This window comes from Sciurus vulgaris (genome assembly GCF_902686455.1).
Source record: "Sciurus vulgaris genome assembly, chromosome: 13".
In the NCBI taxonomy this organism is placed as follows: Eukaryota; Metazoa; Chordata; class Mammalia; order Rodentia; family Sciuridae; genus Sciurus; species Sciurus vulgaris.
In genome coordinates, this window is record NC_136474.1 from 59,504,623 (window position 1) to 59,524,309 (window position 19,687).

At 37.9% G+C, this 19,687-nt stretch overlaps 1 protein-coding gene across 4 annotated transcripts in view; it reads left to right on the forward strand.

Annotated features, from left to right (window-relative positions):
* Positions 1-19,687, forward strand: part of ASXL3 (ASXL transcriptional regulator 3) — a 168,048-nt gene that overhangs the window by 131,776 nt on the left and 16,585 nt on the right. For all 4 annotated transcript variants that reach the window (XM_079109312.1, XM_079109309.1, XM_079109310.1 and 1 more), the window contains 2 exons: positions 16,248-16,344; positions 18,414-18,519. In XM_079109312.1, the coding sequence (XP_078965438.1) occupies positions 16,248-16,344; positions 18,414-18,519 (203 nt within the window). The remainder of the gene's footprint in view (positions 1-16,247; positions 16,345-18,413; positions 18,520-19,687) is intronic.

The window sequence follows — 19,687 nt, forward strand, 5'->3', positions numbered from 1 at the left end:
CCCTGGATTGTGTGACCTTACTGTGACTTCCCGAGCTCATTTTCAGGATTTTGTCCTTTTTCCTATTCCTGAATTAGTAAACTCTTATTAATTCTTTGCTAACACTCCAAAACCATTCTGTAATATACAGCTGTATCATATACATACATTAACATAGTTTTAAAAAACTCACATAGACCTATATATTCTGCCCCAGTATCTCCTTGCTTTTCACATTTGACTTTAAAAATGTCATTTATGTTTTTTTCACCTTAACTTAGCCTTCTGGTATCCCTTAACCTACAGTAAGGAAGGAAGTACAATTTTGCTGGAGGGAATAGGCCCAATACTGATCGTAATAATTGAAAAATTCAATGTAATTGATGTCTGAATGTGATCCATGAGATTGGTCATCTTTAAAATTTTTGTTAGAAGTGAGGATGTTTACATTTTTATCTTTAGTTTTAGGATAAACATTTTTAATCAAATAGCTACAGAAAATCTGAGTGTTAAAAACTGTTTTTATTATTTATAATATCTTTACATTCAGAAAACATTTTAAATGAAACTTTAGAGAAGTAGGTAAAGAGACAAAGGGCAGGTAATGAAGAGGAAGGGGCTAGAAGCTATCACTGTATCAGCAATGCCCTGAGTGAAGGCTGTGCATTTGAGTATACACTTACAAAAGAGGCTCAGGAGAGGTAAAATAAAGGACAGAATCAAAAACAGTGTAGACCTATACCTTGTTTTTTTTTTTTATATTTATTTTTATTGTAAACAAATGGGATACATGTTGTTTCTCTGTACCTGAAGTAGAGGCATACCATTTGTGTAATCATACATTTACCTAGGGTAATGGTGTTTGATTCAGTCTGTTACTTTTTCCTCCCCCCCCCACCTCTCCCACCCCTCTTTTCCCTCTATACAGTCCCTCCTTCCTCCATTCTTGTCCCCCTCCCACCCCCCATTATGTGTCATCATCCCCTTATCAGCGAGATCATTCATTTGGTTTTTTGAGATTGGCTTATCTCACTTAGCATGATATTCTCCAATTTCATCCATTTGCCTGCAAATGCCATAATTTTATTATTCTTTATGACTGAGTAATATTCCATTGTATTATATACCACCATTTCTTTATCTATTCATCAATTGAAGGACATCTAGATGGGTTCTCAGCCGAGTTCTACAAAACCTTTAAAGAAGAGCTCATTCCAATACTTCTCAAAGTATTCCATGAAATAGAAGAGGAGGGAAGCCTCCCAAACTCATTCTATGAAGCCAGTATCACCCTGATACCTAAATCAAACAGAGACACATCAAGGAAAGAAAATTTCAGACCAATATCCTTAGTGAACATTGATGCAAAAATTCTCAACAAAAGTTTAGCAAATCGCACACAAAAACATATTAAAAAGATAGTGCACCATGATCAAGTGGGTTTTATCCCAGGGATGCAAGGTTGGTTCAACATCCGGAAATCAATAAATATAATTCACCATATCAACAGACTTAAAGTCAAGAATCACATGATTATTTCAATAGATGGAGAAAAAGCATTTGATAAAATACAGCATCCCTTCATCCTCAAAATACTAGAAAAAATAGGGATAGTGGGAACATTCCTTAACATTGTAAAGGCCATCTGTGCTAAGCCCATGGCCAATATCATTCTAAATGGAGAAAAACTGAAAGCATTCCCCCTAAAAACTGGAACAAGGCAGGGATGCCCTCTTTCACCACTTCTATTTAACATCATTCTTGAGACTCTAGCCAGAGCAATTAGACAAACCAAAGAAATTAAAGGGATACGAATTGGAAAAGAAGAACTCAAACTATCCCTATTTGCTAATGACATGATTATATATTTAGAGGAACCAGGAAATTCCACCAGAAAGCTTTTAGAACTCATAAGTGAATTCAGTAAAGTAGCAGGTTATAAGATCAATGTTTATAAATCTAATGCATTTTTATACATAAGTGATGAATCTTCAGAAAGAGAAGTTAGGAAAACTACCCCATTTACAATAACCTCGAAAAAAATAAAATACTTGGGAATCAATCTAACAAAAGAGGTGAAAGACCTCTACAATGAGAACTACATAACACTAAAGAAAGAAATTAAAGAAAATCTTAGAAGATGGAAAGATCTCCCATGTTCTTGGATAGGCAGAATTAATATTGTCAAAATGGCCATACTACCAAAAGTGCTGTACAGATTCGATATAAGTTCAATTAAAATCCCAATGACGTACCTTACAGAAATAGAGCAAGCAATCATGAAATTCATCTGGAAGAAAAAAAAAACCCACAATAGCTAAGGCAATCCTTAGCAGGAAGAGTGAAACAGTGGGTATCACAATACCAGAACTTCAACTCTACTACAAAGCAATAGTAACAAAAATGGCATGGTATTCGTACCAAAACAGACAGGTAGATCAGTGGTACCGAATAGAGGACATGGACACAAACCCAAATAAATTCAATTTTCTCATACTAGAGAAAGGTGCTAAAAATATGCAATGGAGAAAAAATAGCCTCTTCAACAAATGGTGCTGGGAAAACTGGAAATCCATATGCAGCAGAATGAAACTAAACCCTCTCTCTTGCCCTGCACAAAACTCAACTCAAAATGGATCAGGGACCTCCAAATCAGACCAGAGGTCTTATAGAAGAAAAAGTAGGTCCAAGTCTTCGACATGTCAGCTTAGGATCAGACTCCCTTAACAGGACTCCCATAGCACAAGAAATAAAAGCAAGAATCAATAACCGGGATAGATTCAAACTGAAAAACTTTCTTTCAGCAAAGGAAACTATCAGCAATGTGAAGAAAGAGCCTACAGAGTGGGAGAAAATCTTTGCCACTCATACTTCAGATAGAGCACTAATTTCCAGAATATGTAAAGAACTCAAAAAACACTACACCAAAAATACAAATAATCCAATCAACAAATGGGCTAAGGAAATGAACAGACACTTCACAGAAGAAGATGTACAAGCAATCAACAGATAAATGAAAAAATGTTCAACATCTCTAGTAATAAGAGAAATGCAAATCAAAACTACACTTAGATTCCATCTCACCCCAATTAGAATGGCGATTATCAAGAATACAAGCAACAATAGGTGTTGGCGAGGATGTGGGGAAAAAGGTATACTCATACATTGCTGGTGGGGTTGCAAATTAGTGCAGCCGCTCTGGAAAGCAATGTGGAGATTCCTTAGAAAACTTGGAATGGACCCTCCATTTGACCCAGCTATCCCACTCCTTGGCCTATACCCAAAGGACTTAAAATCAGCATACTACAGTGATGCAGTCACATCAATGTTCATAGCTGCTCTATTCACAATAGCCAGATTGTGGTACCTTGTGTCTTTATAACAAATTATTAGTTTGCATGTCAGAAATACTACACAACATTTGAATGATGTTTCAGTGACAATTTTGTTAAAAATGGCCAGGGTGGTTTTCATAAGGGTCATTTCTTATTCTGGCCTATAAGAGTGTTGAGAGTTCATTAAGTTGAAGTTCATGAGACTGTGTCAATTCAGGTCTAGAATGACCAAGTAGATTCTAGGTCTATAATTCCACAGGTCTGTAAGCCACCACAGTTTAGACAGTATAAGGCAACAGTTTCTAGAGTGAACATGTCATAGAACATTCTAGGGAGAGCAGTGTTCTGAGCTCTCATTTGTCTGGGAAATGTTGTGCACAATTGCATCCTAGCATGTGCGAGGCACTGGGTTTGATTCTTTGCACCACATATAAACAAATGAATAAAATAAAGGACTATCAACATCTAAAATACTTTTGAAAAATTCTCGAGCTTTACAGTGAAGGAGATTGGTGAATTTTATGTAAATGGTGTTTCTCAAGCTTAATTGATCATAAAATCTTTCATTTTCTTAGGAAAACCTTTTCTTGAGTTGCTATAATGAAATCTTTTGGGGAAACAGAGAAATAAAAGAACAAAGGCTTGAAGTGTTTCTAATCTGTAATCCTGTGTTTCAGGATTTCCATCTAGACAGTGTCAGCATGATATAGGCATTTTGTTAGGAACATTTGAGGGTTGACTTTGAGATTTGATGAAACTTTACCATCATAGTATCCTTTAAGTGGAACTGTTGGCTTGTTATTAGTTTATTAGTTTCTGCAGTCCAACTTTTTTCATGGTTTTTGGCTTTTGTTGCAAAAGAAATTTCTGTCTCCAGTGAACTGTGCATTATCTTCAAAGTGGAAAGTGTTTAGTAGCTTACTTCATGCTTACTGTAATACTTCCTGGTTGTGTTAGTTTGGCCTTTCTCAGATTGCAAGGAGTGGAGATCTTCTGGGGGAGGGGAACCCTTAAGTAATTGGGTGGGAGAGATGGAACCTGCATCAGCTGTTGACCTCCACTTTTTAAATATATGTTTGCTATATATGTGTTTGTTCCTCTCACAGTATCTCCTCTGGTGTTTAGACTCTACATCTTTGCCCTTCACCTGGAAGAGATAATAAGCAGATTATCTGAAAGTGCAGAGTATCGCTCTAGGATAGCTTCATCTCTGACACTAATCTCTACACCCATGATCAATGACCTGAGTGGTAGGACTAAGTTTCTCAAGGCTGAGGTCCTGATTTCTCACTAGGGGACAGCAGAAGTCATGTGATCAGCTAGCACTAAGGCAATATGACTAGATTCCCCAGCTGTGATACCTAGTTTCAACACAGATAGTCCCTTCCAAATGTCACTTCCTTAGATATCATATCTGTGTTCAAATTCATGGACACACTTGAGAGTTCTGAGATTTAAAAGATCACAATGCACTTAATAAAATACAATCAGTATTATTATATTTCAGTCTTATAGAATTCTCCTTATATATTATTTATTAGTATGTCAGGTTTTTTACATTTATTATTTCTGATTCATATTAGTAGCTTTCCAATTATGTTTATTTTTTCCATTTGAATAATGAGAAAGAACTAAAAACTGTTACAAAACTGGATCATCTTCAGATAGGTGGGAAGATGCAGAGCTGGTGTAGTAGACAATTTTTAAACTTTAAGTCCATTTCCTTTTCTACTGACATGCCAAATTAATGATGGAGAATAGAGTGAAGCATCTCGTGTATTTCTAGTCTGTTGGGATTATCTTTTCTTTCCTTAGAGAATATTAGAGGAATTGGGGTGTACATAAAATTTAAATTGTGCCAGATTTAGTAGAAGGAACAGTACCTCCATTTTCTGGATTGCCTAAAGCGGAATGATTTAATTGGAAGAGATACATTGTCCACACTTGGATATGTTGTGTTACAGTAACATGACTGTGGTCTTGATAACCTCCAGGCAGAAGCTAAAATCCATTGTGCTTTCTTTTTCTCTTCATTACTTTACATAGAAGACTGTGACTGAAAGTAACCCCTGCTATCTGTTCTTTATAAAATCACTTGCTTGTACACTAACAAAAGTATCTTTGGGGCACCTTCATCAGATGACTGACTGGGATTAAGCGGTTGCATCAAATAGAGACACTACTAAACCACAACAAAATCAGTTCATTCATCATTTACTAAGCTCCTACTCCATCATGGGGCACCACTCCCTGCCCTCTAGGGATTATAGCCTGCTCTTTATAATCTTTCTCTTTGGTACTTTGACCAAACTGCTCCCAGTTCTGTGTTCTCTTCACCTATCCTCTGAACACAGACACACACCCACTCAAATACTCGTGGGTTGTGAACAGATCATTTTGTCTCTCAAATGATAAAGGAAAAGCAATCAGTTGAGTTTTCTTCATCTCCTGCTTCATATTTGTCTTTTTGTGCTGTGTAGCAAGTTACCACAAACTTAGCAGCCTAAAGTAGCACACATTTAGTGTCTCCATGCTCAGGAATTAGGTTATTTCCTATGGATCAGGAGTCTGGACACAGGTGAGTGGTCCTCTGTGCAGGGTCTTAACAGGGGGAAACCAAGTGGTGGGTGGCTACATTCTCATTTGCAGCATGAGGCCATCTTTTAAGTCCCTTCAGGTTGCTGGCAGCTATCTGGCTGAAGTTCTCACCTCTTAAGGGCCACACTGTCTGTAAGCAGTTTACATAATGTGATTGGTTGGCTTTTGTATGACTGCTTACGTAGCACATCATCATTAAAGAGTGACCATCTATCACCTTCCCCATTTTTCATGACCTGGAAGCAGGGCACAGATCCTTCCTTCTTTCAAAGGGGGAAAAAGGGGTATACATACTTAGACTCACTGGGGGACACACTAGAATGTGTGTCCCACCTCCCACCAAATAATTATTATATCTAAACTTCTTGAGAACTTTCTCTAAATCAGTATCATTTAATGCATTTTATACTTGCTCATTCATTTAATCCTCACAAAAACTATGAAGTAAATAATTTGTTATTCATAGTTCACAAATGATGAAGCTGAACTGTGGAGAGATGAGTCCTTGTCAGCTAAGAATATCCATCCAAAGAGAATTCAAGAGGCAGCAATACCAGCGACTGTGATGAGGCCACATAACCCTTCAGCTGCCACACATGTCATTTCCCTTTATAACTAGATTCGTCACTGGCCTCCTCAGAGTTGTGGTGACTGCTGCTGCTTCTGTCCTTTTTCTGTCCCTGTTCAGTTTTGGTGGCTCACTTCTCGCCATTCTTCACATACATCTCTACTTAGAAGTGGGTACCTCAGAGAGGCCTTTCTGTACGCATGCACCCAGAATTGTCTCATTGACTCCCCTCCCCCTTTGGAGACCTTAACACAATTTGAAATTATATATAACTCAGTAGGACGGGGGATCCTGCTTTTGTGTTTACTGCTGCATTCCAAGCAACTGCATGTAAACCCTTTGAGTAGAAAACCATATTGCCCATGTTAATCAAAGAACCCTAATTGGTATAATGGGGAAAAGTGTCGTTTTGATTCTGCTCCTGCCTACTATTTCGGTCTGAATGTTATGTCCCTCCCACATTTACTCGCTGACATCCTAACCTTCAGGGTGAAGGTGTTAGAAGTGGGGACTTGGGATGTGATGGGGTCATGAGAGGAGAACCTTGATTGAGATTCCCACCTGTTAAGAAACCCCAGAGAGTGAATCAGTCCCTTTTACAATTGGCACATAAAGTACCATCTATGAACCAGGAAATGGGCCTACACCAGATGATAAGTCTTCTGCCACCTTGATCTTAAACTTTCTAGCCTACAAAACTGAGAAGTAAAATTTTGTTGTTTCTTAGCTAACCTATACATGGTATTTTGTTTTAGCCACTCAAAGAGACTTAGGAAACATTCCATTAAGGGCTGCTGTAAGTGCTCAATTCATGATACTTATTATGATTGCAGATTTTATTGAACAGTATGTAGATTGGGGCCATAGTTAACCAGGAGAAATAAAAAAAAAAAAAAAGAAAAAGAAAAAACAAGTGCTTTTGGGCATAAATATTAAAGGGCTACAAAGGAGGGAACGAGGGCCCAGCGGCTCCTGAGCTTGAAGGGTCCTCACATCCCTTCCTTCTCTGGGCACTTCTCATGCTGCCGTGATGGCGTTTCGTCCTTTTCTGTCTCACTGTGTATGCAGTACCCTCAGGCAGCAGAAGTTGTCTGTCCGTTTCACAGTTCCTGGCACGTTGCAGAAATGTTTGTTAAAGAAATGAGTGACTAATAGCTACTCACTAAACACAGCTGTTCAGTGCATTACAAATGGAAACAGTGACTCATTGATTCCCACCACATTATGACACAGCCTCATTTTATCTACATAAGAACATGAGCTGGAGTTTCACTAAATAAAACATTAGTGTTCTGTTTCATGGATGAGTACATTGGAAGCTTGCTTTTTCCCTCCCCTCCTGCAGAGGGAACATGGATAAAAATACAATAATAAGAGTACTCTCTTTTTAAGACATGTACGCATTTTCATGTTTGCCAAAACTTATTCAGATTTTATCCAGCTTTGGGTCATTTTGAAAACTACACTTCTAGTCAAGGCTTATCAGATTGTTACAAAGTGTGGCATGTGACTGCAGATTAGTCATAAAGTAGATCTATTGTGAACATCAAAATAGCCTTCTCATCTTAGATTGAAGCTTGATCTGTCTTCAGATGTATTTATTTCATTTATTTTCACTGATTTTTCTACAGGCTGCATCTCTCTTTTTGAGCAGGCTACTCAAGCATTGGAGAAATTACTGTACTCTGAATAACAATTGCTTTCCTTTTGAAATTTGAAAACAGTGCGCCTTAGGAAAGGTGTCAGAATATGGAGAATACCGTCATTGGAAAATGATTATTGTTTTTTAATAATGTGTTTTTATTAATCTTGACTAAATCACATGTAGCTACACTAGTTGAAAACAACTAAACTCTTTTAAGAAAGAATATTGAGATTCTCCTTTTCTTATTTGTTTCTAACATAGTTTACATTCCTCAAACATGGTCTTCCTAATTATGTGTGCTGAAATACAGCACTGAAATTATGAGAAAAACTTACTTCTTTTTGCTACACAATTGCTTTTTCCTATTAATTGGAGCCTGAGAAATTACTTGCCAGTGCATCTTGTCCTTAGGAATGTCCTCTCCTACATTTGGTTGATTGTTTTCTTTGCATACTTGGAGATTTGGGCAGGTTATCTGGTGGAAAGGAGAAGCAAGAGTTTCTATTCCAGAGGAGACCATCATGTTAACCAAATGGTTGGATTGCTTACAAATTGTATTTTCAGAGGAAAAAATTGTGTGTGTGTATGCACATATATGTGTGTGTATAAATAAGTTAATGCATATGTATATGCAGACATAGATGTACACATGCATATGTATATAGTTATGTATACACATGTACATATGTATCTCTATTAACTATAACTACACATGTGAATGTATTTGTTATTTTTGGTATTAAGAGGATAATCGTTTCCCACAAGATTAGTTACCATTATGTCATCTTAGAGTTTTCCTTAGTTTTCAGAATATATTCACAAATTCACATATTCACATATTATGTGAATAAATTCACATATTCACAAATCTCATTTAATAATTAAATGTCACCAGTGTTTCTCTTGCCCACGCCACTGCCTAAAGAACTTAATTGTAGTTGAGAATTAGCCCTGACATCATCCTGGGTATGTCAGAACTTTCATCTTTCACATTCTTCCAAGCTGAACCTCAAAGCTTGTGATTTCTTCCCTGGTGCTCAGCAGTGATCACAGAAACCTCATGTAGTGGCAAGGAAAGAATTCATATCAGCTCAGAAGAAGTGAGGCTTTTACTATGAAAATCTGCTTTAAATCCCCAAACAACTATGACACAAAAGCCTTCCATTTTTCCATCTAAATGTTGATTTTTTTTCATAATAATGTCTCTGAAATTTCCCTTTTTTTCATTTTAACTTGATTTTTTAAAATCAGGTGGTAGAAGAATGAAAATGATATAACATTTTTTTGTCCCCATATGACTGGAAATAATTTTGATTACATATTTATAATGAAAATCTCTAATTTTGGAGTTCTTATGCACATACTGATTTTCAACAAAAGGAATAGAAAATAATCAAAGTTACCTGCAGTGAGCTTTGAACTTGAGATTGCTGAGACTTGTGGTTAAGGCTTATTATATCTTTCTTTATAATTTTTCACTATTTCATTTATTTATTTTGAATAATTTTGCAGTGTACTAAAAGTTATCCATGTTTCATTGATTTGTTACACAAAACATTTTCAAATTCATCATTCCAATTTTATCTCACTTGGCTCCTTCTGATAATGACACTTTCCCAGATTGTAATGTATCATTTCCCAAACTGTATTCTGGAAGATACTTGTTTCATAAGATAGTTTTCATTGTTCTTTGAGATGATTACAAGTCTAAGAAGTTTGGAAAATGCCACATAATCCACTCCTAAGTGTTTAAAATAAATTCTAGCATGTTAGAGAACGCTTAAAGAAAATGAACCGTATTTATTAAGTATATACAATATTGATTGGAAGGAAGAATGAATTTCCTTTTAGATGAATTTACCCATTAAATTTGCCTATTAAAATACCTATTTTTTAAAGCATAGTTTAAATAATAGTCTTACTTTAATTTGAGAAATAGCTCTTAAGACTTACTTGCAACATAGTCTTTAATATATTGCTGGTTCTATTTCCTTCAGTGATGCTGTTTCTTCTCTTAGCAACCTTCTTGCATTTTTATAACTATATGTTAATCTAAAGAATAAAATTTTCTTCTTTGGATATAACTTGAACTTACTTACAGAGTCTCCTGAGCCATCTGAATCATACTAAGTTCTAAGGTGAAAAATGAAAGCTTACTTTTGAAAGAGAATGACTCTTCTGGGCTTAGTTCATACTGGAGTATAGATTATAAGGGCACTGGATTCTTGATCTCACAGATTGTAAGTGGCTTAGTGATAACAACTAATAGTTCATATGCTCTTTAAAGACTTTTTTTTAAGTGTGGTAGATGGACACAATACCTTTATCTTATGTGGTACTGAGAATTGAACCCAGTGCCTCACATGCTAGGCAAGCACTCCACCACTGAGCCACAACCCCTTCCCTAAAGACTCTTTTGATACTGAATTATATTCCTGTTTAGTGTCTCTCTATCTAGGTTGACTTTGCTCTAAAAACATTATTGATTTTTTTTTTATTGGACACAGCAGCTAACATAGTGTACTGCACACAATGTGTTGACCTAAATAATTCTAAGTGGTTAGATAGATATTAGCACATGCACAGTTCAGACCATCTTCTGAATATGCTTTGTTCCTTACGTCTGTGATGCCCTTTGCTCTGATTTTCTACCTGCTTCTGGCTGTTTTACTTAGTCTTCTCAGAGGATTCACTTCGCCCTATTCCTTGTTTATTAGTGCTCTCCAGGGCTCTGCTGTAAGCTGTCTTTTCTTTTAGTAAATACTCTTTGGATGTTCTCATACATACCTGTACATTCAACTACACTTTTTTTTCTTTTTGCTGTTAATTCCTATGTTTTAAAAAAATTCTCTCTCACTCTGAATTTTTTGCCCCTATTCTCAGTTTTTAACTCACCATCTTTATTTGGATGCCCTCAAGATGCACGTACACCAGCCTATCCAATGCCAAACTCATCATTTCTTTGTCTAAAATACTGTTCCTTATAGTGCCCTTTCCTGTCCTGATGTCTGCTACCAGTGTGTACCCACTCATTTAAGCCTTATCCCTCGGAGTCGTCTTTCACCCTCCCCACTCCATCCCACATACATGCTTTCTCCGTGCCATTGATTCTAGTTCCTATACTTCTCTCCTTCCTCTTTATTCCTGTTGGGACACTCTTAAGTCTTGTTACAAGTCTCCTGGCTTTGTTTTCATGCTTCTTGATAGGAGGTCCTGTCTAAAGTCTTGCTTTTGCTCAGGGCACCCTTTACACTTTACAGCAGGAGTGATGTATCTGTTACATCTACTGGAAGTTATGATCAGCACCCCAACCATAAATGGGTGACACCAAGTCCCCTTCTCTGAGAATCATCTTTGTTTTAGCAAATAGCAGCCTTGTAGTTTTCATTGCCATAGTTCCCAGTCCCTGGTGTCATCCCTGTGCATTTTCTTTCATACCACACTTACAGTTCATTATCAAGCCCTGGTAGTTCAACCTTTGGAATATAATCAGACCCCAACTATCTCTTTGCACTGAGTCCAAGCTCCTATTTTCTAGTTTCTACATTAAGCCTTCATGTTCTGAAGATGTGCTATCTAATATGGTCACCACTAAACACCTAGGAACGTCGATCACTAGGAATATTGCTGCTCTGAATTGAGATGTACTGCAAGAAGACACACAGAATATTGAAATATTAGTATTCAAAGAGAAAGTAAACTATTTCATGAACTATTTTGTATCAGGCACATGTTGAAATAACATTTTGGACAGGTTTAATAAAATATATGATTGGAATTAATTTCATATTTTCGTCTTTTTCAGTGTGATTGCTAGAAAAATTAAAATCACACGACTCATATTTTATTACTACTGGATAACCCTACTCTGAGGTTTTTCCAAACATAGCATCAAAGCCATTTTTTGAAATGTCAGATTTTATCCTTCCTCTGGCTAAAACCCCCTGAAGGCTTTCCAGCTCCCTGGGAGAAGCCAGACTTTATAGTGGGATACAAAACCTAGTAGATCCTATGCTCTTTGGCCCTGTTCCTCCAGCTCTCTAGTTATTCTCCAACTCTGAGAGCCTCTGTTTTAGTCGACTTTGCATTAGTGCAACCTTAAAGACATGACAAGAACAACATAGAGGAGGAAATTTTATTCTGGCTCATGGTTTCAGGGGTTCAGTCCATGATTGGCTGACTTCATAGCTCTGGGCCCGAGGAGAGGCAGAACATCATGGATGGAAGGATGTGGTAGAGGAAAGCATATTAGGATATGGCAGTCAGAAAGCAGAAAGTGAACTTCGCTCACCAGTGACAGAATATAAACCCAAAAGGCACACCCCCAGTGACCTTCCACCTCCATCCATACCCTACCTGCCTACAGTTGCAGACTTGTTAATGCATATTAGCATTTTAATCCACTGATTCAGTAAAAATTCTTAGTCATTTCACCTCTGAAACTATAACAGCCTCCTCACACCATCACCTGAGGGTCTTTGCATTTTCATTTCCTTTTGCTTAACTCTTTTTCAGGTCTCTCTGTGGCTTACTTTCACACTTCTTCAGGTGTCTGCTCCAGTGTCCCTTATTAGTAGCATCGGGAGACCCATCCTGAAACCCTGTCTAAATCAGTGGTCTGCTTGTCTGCCCACATTAAGTGAATCTTTTCATCAGGTTTTGGCTGAACTTTGAAGAACCCCCCATTGACTGTAGACTGAATTCCAAACTACCTGTAATTCTGGATGCTCCATTATTATTTACCCATTTACTAACTCCAGCACATTTCTTACTGTTCCTCCAATTAGCCCTCTTCCTGTACATTTAGAATCACTTGCAACAACTACAAAATAAGAAAAAGTGATGAATTTAGTGTACAGGTTTAAAGGATTATAATGAGATGTTAATATATTCTTATACTGAATTAATATTTATCCACTTCAAGCATTGGATAGGATGCAAATAGCAACATTTGTTTAACCCTTTGAATTCCACTTGGTATTCATCCCATAAATGCATGTTAATATAGCCAATATCAAAGGCAAGTGATAGCTCATCAAGGTTTAAACCCTGGCTAACCGCCCCCCCTCCCACCTACCAAAGGCTTTCCAATAAAACGATCCCTGTTTGAGTAAGTTTTCCTTTACTAATATTATTTTCCTTTGAAAGCATTATTTCAGTCAGTTTCCTTTGTTACTTTAAAAGAAGATATAACTTATCAATAGCTTAGTTAGACAGTTAATTAAAGTTAGGTGATCTTTTTAAAAAAAGAATGAATGCTTCTATCGTGGCTAATGAGAAATACAAGAATTTATAGCTCAGCAACAAATAAATCTCTCAGAAATGTTTATTGTTCCAGTTCATTAAAATGTTATATCTTTTAGACAGTATTTCTTAAAGGCTATAAAATTAATATTGTGTTTTTAAAGTTTTATTGGCATGTATTTCCTAGGTCTCATTTAGCCCTTGTGTTTAATTGTGCTGTCTCCTATAGGCTAGGGATCTGGCAGTTTGTATTATTCTTCTGTTTTAAAAGAAAAAATGTTTCCCCCCAGGGCTAGCTTTTGTATTCTTGAGTGTGTTTATGTCACACTGCCTTGCATTTTCGTGTGCTGAAATCTTGAGAATCTGTCAGAGTGAATCTGGATCTGCTATTTCTTTGTGTTTTAAAATTATGCTGAAATTTCATTTAGTAACTAATCAAGTCCCTCGCCTGGCAACATACACAAAACTACAATTCTGTACATCAGCTACCAGAGTTTAATCTTAAACCTTCACTATCCAAAATAAAGACAGAACAATAAGGTATTATAGAAGTCCTGCACGACACTAAGCATTGCACAGATTTTGAAGAACGTAAATGCCGCAAACATGCCCTCAAATGTTGAATAATTCCGACCCTTTCCACTGTGCCTTCCATAAATCATTTCCATAGTGCGTAGTCCTTTTACCTTTTCATGGACCTCTGCCCGCTGGTCCTAACTGAAATCTACGTATCAGTAGGAGTACCTCTTCCGTTTGGGACTTCCTCAGTGGAATAACTGTTTTCCTAAGGCTCCTGAACCACCAACACAGACATTCAGAGCCTGTGTCTGCAGAAAACTTTCATCCTTCCTAGAGGCCTGTTCAGATGACTGTCCTCATCCTCATCATCGTTGCTCAGCATCCTTGAAGACTTGTACTCAAGGGTGGACATCCTTTTCATCCACCCCATCTCCCACAATCCTCATGAGAAATTTTTGTGTTTCCTGAAACAGTCTCTCAGAGTCTTTACTTCCTCCGTCCTGAAGACCTTCATCAGATCTTGAGTTCCTTCCAGATATGCTTTTCTTTCATCATCTTTTACTGATATACTCTAATAACATTTCTAGTGACATCTCTGAATACATCATTCCCTTTCTTTCCCATCTTTTACACAGCTCCTAAAATCATCTTTTGAGTCACAAATCTTTTTAGATTTTTCTAGGACTTCAACATTTTGGATAGTTTTCCGCTGCCTAGAACGTGCTTCACAACTTTCCCACGTTATGCACACATTGAAGAAAGGTAATAAAATGGGGAGGTAAATCAGAGGGAAACCTTGTGTGAACCTGTGCGACTCCAAGGTAGAGGTTAAAGCTCAAACTTTCTGACTTAGCTCTCTTATTTAGGATCTTCCCTGGTCCCTTTGCTCCCAAAGCAGAGGCTGAACAAGAACTTGAGTACCATTAGTTTGGAGGCAGAAGCCAGGGTTCCATGCGGAACCCAGGTGGACCCAGAAAGAGACATACAAGAACCAGAAGCATCTGCCCTGTGAGAATATACTCAGAACAGTAGGACAGTGGGTTTTTCTTTATCATCCTGTATTGCCAGCACCATAGATGTGCCAGGCAAATAGGTTCACGTGGGTGTTCTAATAAGTGTCTGTTGAATAAAGGTGAAAATTAAGAGAGAGCAAACAATGAATCGATAAACTTTTGCCTTAAGTTTTCCAAGTGTAGTTACCAGTTTCTTCTTAGATGAAGAAACCACAGATTTACATCTTTGGTCATCAAGCAGCATATCTTATTTATTCTTTGAATTCTCCCCCCCCCCCCTTTTTCTTTTGGCTGGGGATTGAACTCAGGGGCACTTGACCACTGAGCCACATCCCCAGCCCCCTTTTTTTTTTGTATTTTCTTTAGAGACAGAGTCTCACCGACTTGCTTAGCACCTCACTAAATTGCTGAGGCTGGCTTGAATTCACAATCTCCTGCCTCAGCCTCCTGAGCCACTAGAATTTCATTTATTCTTGATGTCTCTCTTTTCTGGGTTTGATTTTAGAATAGATAGTATAATGCTCATTTTTAGATTTGATAGTCTCCTTTGCTCTGGAAAGATGGTTTCACAGATATTCATGAAAGCATTGAGTTAAACTTTAAAAGGAGGTTAGTATTTCAATCATTGAAGATGGAGAACAGAGAAGATAACAAATACATGGGAAACAAGGGGGGCAAGAAATCTGAATGTGTTCTCAGGTATTAGTGATACCTAGAATAAGAGGAAATCTTTGAAACTAGTTGGGCCCACAGTTTGCCAGGTCTTTGAGTACAAGACGAAAGGGCCCTCATATCTTTAGTACTGCTTATGATGTCATTGTCCTGCCTCTGCAAGAAGCTCATGCCCTTAGACACTACACTACATGCCTAGAACTTCCATCCTTCTGTTCAAATCCTGTTAACCTCTCAACCCTGCCCCAATTCCACCTCTTACATCAAGTTCTTCCCAAGCACTCATGTGTACTCCGATATCTCCCATAGCTTTTACTTTTTGCATTTCCTGATTCCCACTCACCTAGTGCCTGGCATTGTTTATCCTTTCATGTTTTTATCTGCTCTCCACAACTGCATAAGGAGCCAGTCAGGGACAGCATTGTTCTTTCCATGCCCCGTATCAGCAAGCAGGATGCATAGTTTTTATGCTAGGAGATTTCCCTTTTGTTGGGTTCCTTTTCCTTTCCTCCCTCTCTCCTACCTCATTCCCCTTCACAGACAGACAGACAGACACACACACACACACACACACACACACACACACCCCATCATTCAGTTTTTGGCGCTTTTCTGCATACTTTTGCTTTGAATTATTCCTGATGGGATCTTATTTTTGTCGGCTTATTTCCTAGATGGGAAGTGATGGAATCTTACGCCTCAGCACTTCGGCTCTAAATAATGAATTCTTTGCATATGCAGCACAAGGATGGAAACAGCGACTGGCAGAAGGTAAATTCCAGTTTTCTGTTATGATGTGACATGTTGGAGTTCACATACTGTTTTGAGCTTTGTATCTTTCTCTGATTCCCAGGTCTTTCCTCCCTCAAATATGCTTTAATTTAGTCAAAACCTCACAGACGACTTCACTGGTTCTTTTGTTTGTACTTGGCATTTTGCTGTCAGATAGTTTTGAAGAAAGCATGATATTACCTGGGAGATCGTAAACATTTTTGATGCAGCATGATTTTCTTTGAAATGATAATTTTAATTACCCATTTTGATCCTCATGTATTCTAAGTGTCCCAGAGTCTAAGGCAACTTCTTTTAGTACTTTTTTCTCCCTGAAGCTTCCACTTTACCTTGTCCTTCCTTTAGTCACCAAGCTTCTTGAAAGTGTAAACATCCAGTGCTTCCACATGTTTACACCCCTCCATATACAACTGAAATACCTTTAGAGAATGGGAGTGCCTGCAGATGGCAAAGTTCAGCTTCTTCTTCCTGTCCTTACACATCATGTTCTGTCCCCAGTACCTTCTTTCTCTTTTACCCTAATGTGATACCACCTACCCTAGACATCCATAATATAGTTTAAATTGTTTCCAGGGGCTACATTTCTGGCAGTCCTCTCAGTTTCCTGCAGGCCCTCCTATCCTTCCGTTTGGTGGTAAATGATGTTTCCAGCATTTTCTTTTTTAATCATACATATTCTCCAAGCAGCCGTATTTACCACCTTGGTGTTAACTGCAGCCCACATGCCAAGAATTTCCAAATCTGACTCTCACCTGCTCTTATCTCCAGTGTCCCATTTCAAACTCCTACCAGATATCATGGTTGATGCCAGACAGCTTACAAAGCACTCAGTGTTAAATTTACTATTTTCCTTTTCATTTGCTCCTCCTCCTGCTTGCTTCCTTCCTTCCTTCCTTCCTTCCTTCCTTTCATTCAGTTTTTTCCCTCCCTCCCTCCTTCCCTCCCCCCCCCCTTTTTCTTTTTTTTTTTTTTAAAACCAGAGATTGAATCCAGGGGTGCTCACCACTGAGCTGCATCCCTAGCCCTCCCCCTTTTTTTATTATTATATTTAGAGACAGGATCTTGCTGAGTTGCTTAGGGCCTTGCTAAGTTGCTGAGGCTGGCTTTGAACTTGCAGTCCTCCTTCCTCAGCCTCCTGAGCCTCTGGGATTACACACATGTGCCACTCTGCCCTGTCTGCTTTTTCTTTCTATACTGTCACCACTGTCCTCACAGGTCCCCAGTTTAAAGCCTTACTGCTGTCTTTGGCCCTCTTTTCTGGTCATAACTGTTAATTGTGCTGACTCCTCCCCAACATTGCCACTGTGGCTGGCACATCTCTCAGTTGCCTCCAAACTGGAGTTCTGCAGTTTCTTCACCATATTGGAAGACCCGTCATCCTAAGCCCTTTATGTGTCCATGTTCCTCCCTCGCTGGATGTCACCACTGGGACTTCCTTCATTCTCTTTTAGACAAGTGTAGAACTCTCTTTGGAACTTACATTGAGTAATTGGCCTTAGCCATCCTTGCCTATTCATTTCATGCCATGTTCTGCTCACAATTTGCCACTGAAAAGAACATAAGTGTACACACACATATCTGCGCTTTGTGATTTATTAAAGCCTGGTTATCCTTCAAAAGTTAACTCAAGAATCAACTCCTATATATAAACTCCCTTAATTGACATGGGCAGAATTTAATGTTTTCCCATCTCTACTTTCACAACATATATTATTCTTACAGCCCGTACAGGACATTTGACATTATTTCCTAGTCAGTTATGTGCCTCTGCTCCCAGCAGACTGATCTCCTTTAAGGATGGTGAATACGCATGCTTCCATTTGGAGCCCGTAGCATGCAATACATTCGCTGAATGTTTTAGAGTTCATCCAAGATGAAATGACTATTGGAGTGATACTCATAAAGAGAAAGTATAGAAATGTTATCATTACTCATCCTTCTACTTTTCAACATCCAGAAAAACTTGCTTGAATGAATTACATGTTTTCTTTATTTAGTGGCAAAAGATGTGACCACGTTTACTCAATATATTACCATTTTCTTTCCAGGAGAATTTACCCCAGAAATGCAATTACGAATACGACAAGAAATTGAGAAGGAAAAGAAAACAGAACCTTGGAAAGAAAAATTCTTTGAGAGATTTTATGGAGAAAAGTAAGTATTAGAGCATTTTTTCTCATTTCTCTTAGAAGGAAATGAAAATGTAATTCTCCGCTTCACATAGCACACTCATATGCTGTAAAACTTAATAAACCTGTGATAAAAGGCAATAGTCCCTCAGTGTATGAAATTGCGGGTAAAATTATACTGGCATATCAGCACTTAAATATTTTAAAATGCATTTTCAAGGGTTTATAACTTGTTCATGAAAATTCATTTTGGACTGAAAATAGCACATGAAATCCTATAGAGGTCAATTTTGGCTTTCATAAGTGGATTTTAGTAAAATTTCCCTGGTTTTTATCCAAGTATTTTCATTAGTAAATTTTTTGAAGATAAGTAGTTTTAGGCACATATTTAATTCTCACACCATTTCCCAAAAATATTGGCTTAGCATGTCCACTTTAATATTTAATTAGTTTTGTTTTAGAGAATACCTGAGAGTTTTATCCTTCACTTTGTCCACCTTTCTCTCAGTTGTTACCTGTTTTTAACTTATTGTTTGTGTGTGCACATACACTTTTTTAAAAAAAGTGATACCAGCCAATCTAAGTGTCGTAGTAACTGAACTAATCTGAGAGGAGTTTCAACTCTTGCCTCACATTTAGCATAGGTATTTTCTACTTGGACAGAATTCGTGTCTCAGTTGCTCAGCCCCTCAGGAAAGGAAAGATAATGGGAGTTCACCTTTGACAGAGACTTCAGGTCTTGCTCAGAAGAGTTTGGGCTTTAATACCACTTTCAAAACCAAGACTTGAAAATTGTTATTTTGTGCAAAGAACACCAAGGTGGTTGCAGGTAACAAAACCTGTGCCATGCACTCTGATTTCACAGAATTGCCCCTGTAAATGGGGAAAACCAAGCTAGAAGGAGCCTATAGGTGAGCTATTCTGGAAAGGACTCCAATGTTAGAGAGACTGCTTACTTGGAAGAGGGCAGCCTGGGTGAATTGTCCTCTGTAGCAGCTCTCTTGAGCCATGAGGCCTATTTTTAATTGCTGTGCCAGCCCAGGATGCATATGCTTATTTATGCAAGCTTACTGGAAATAATCCATGTATTTTCTCAAAGATTGAATGTGAAGCAGGCTAGTTATATGTCTTCACCTATAGTCACTAGCAGTATCACTCAAGCCTGGCTGCATCAGAATCCCCTCTGGAGATCG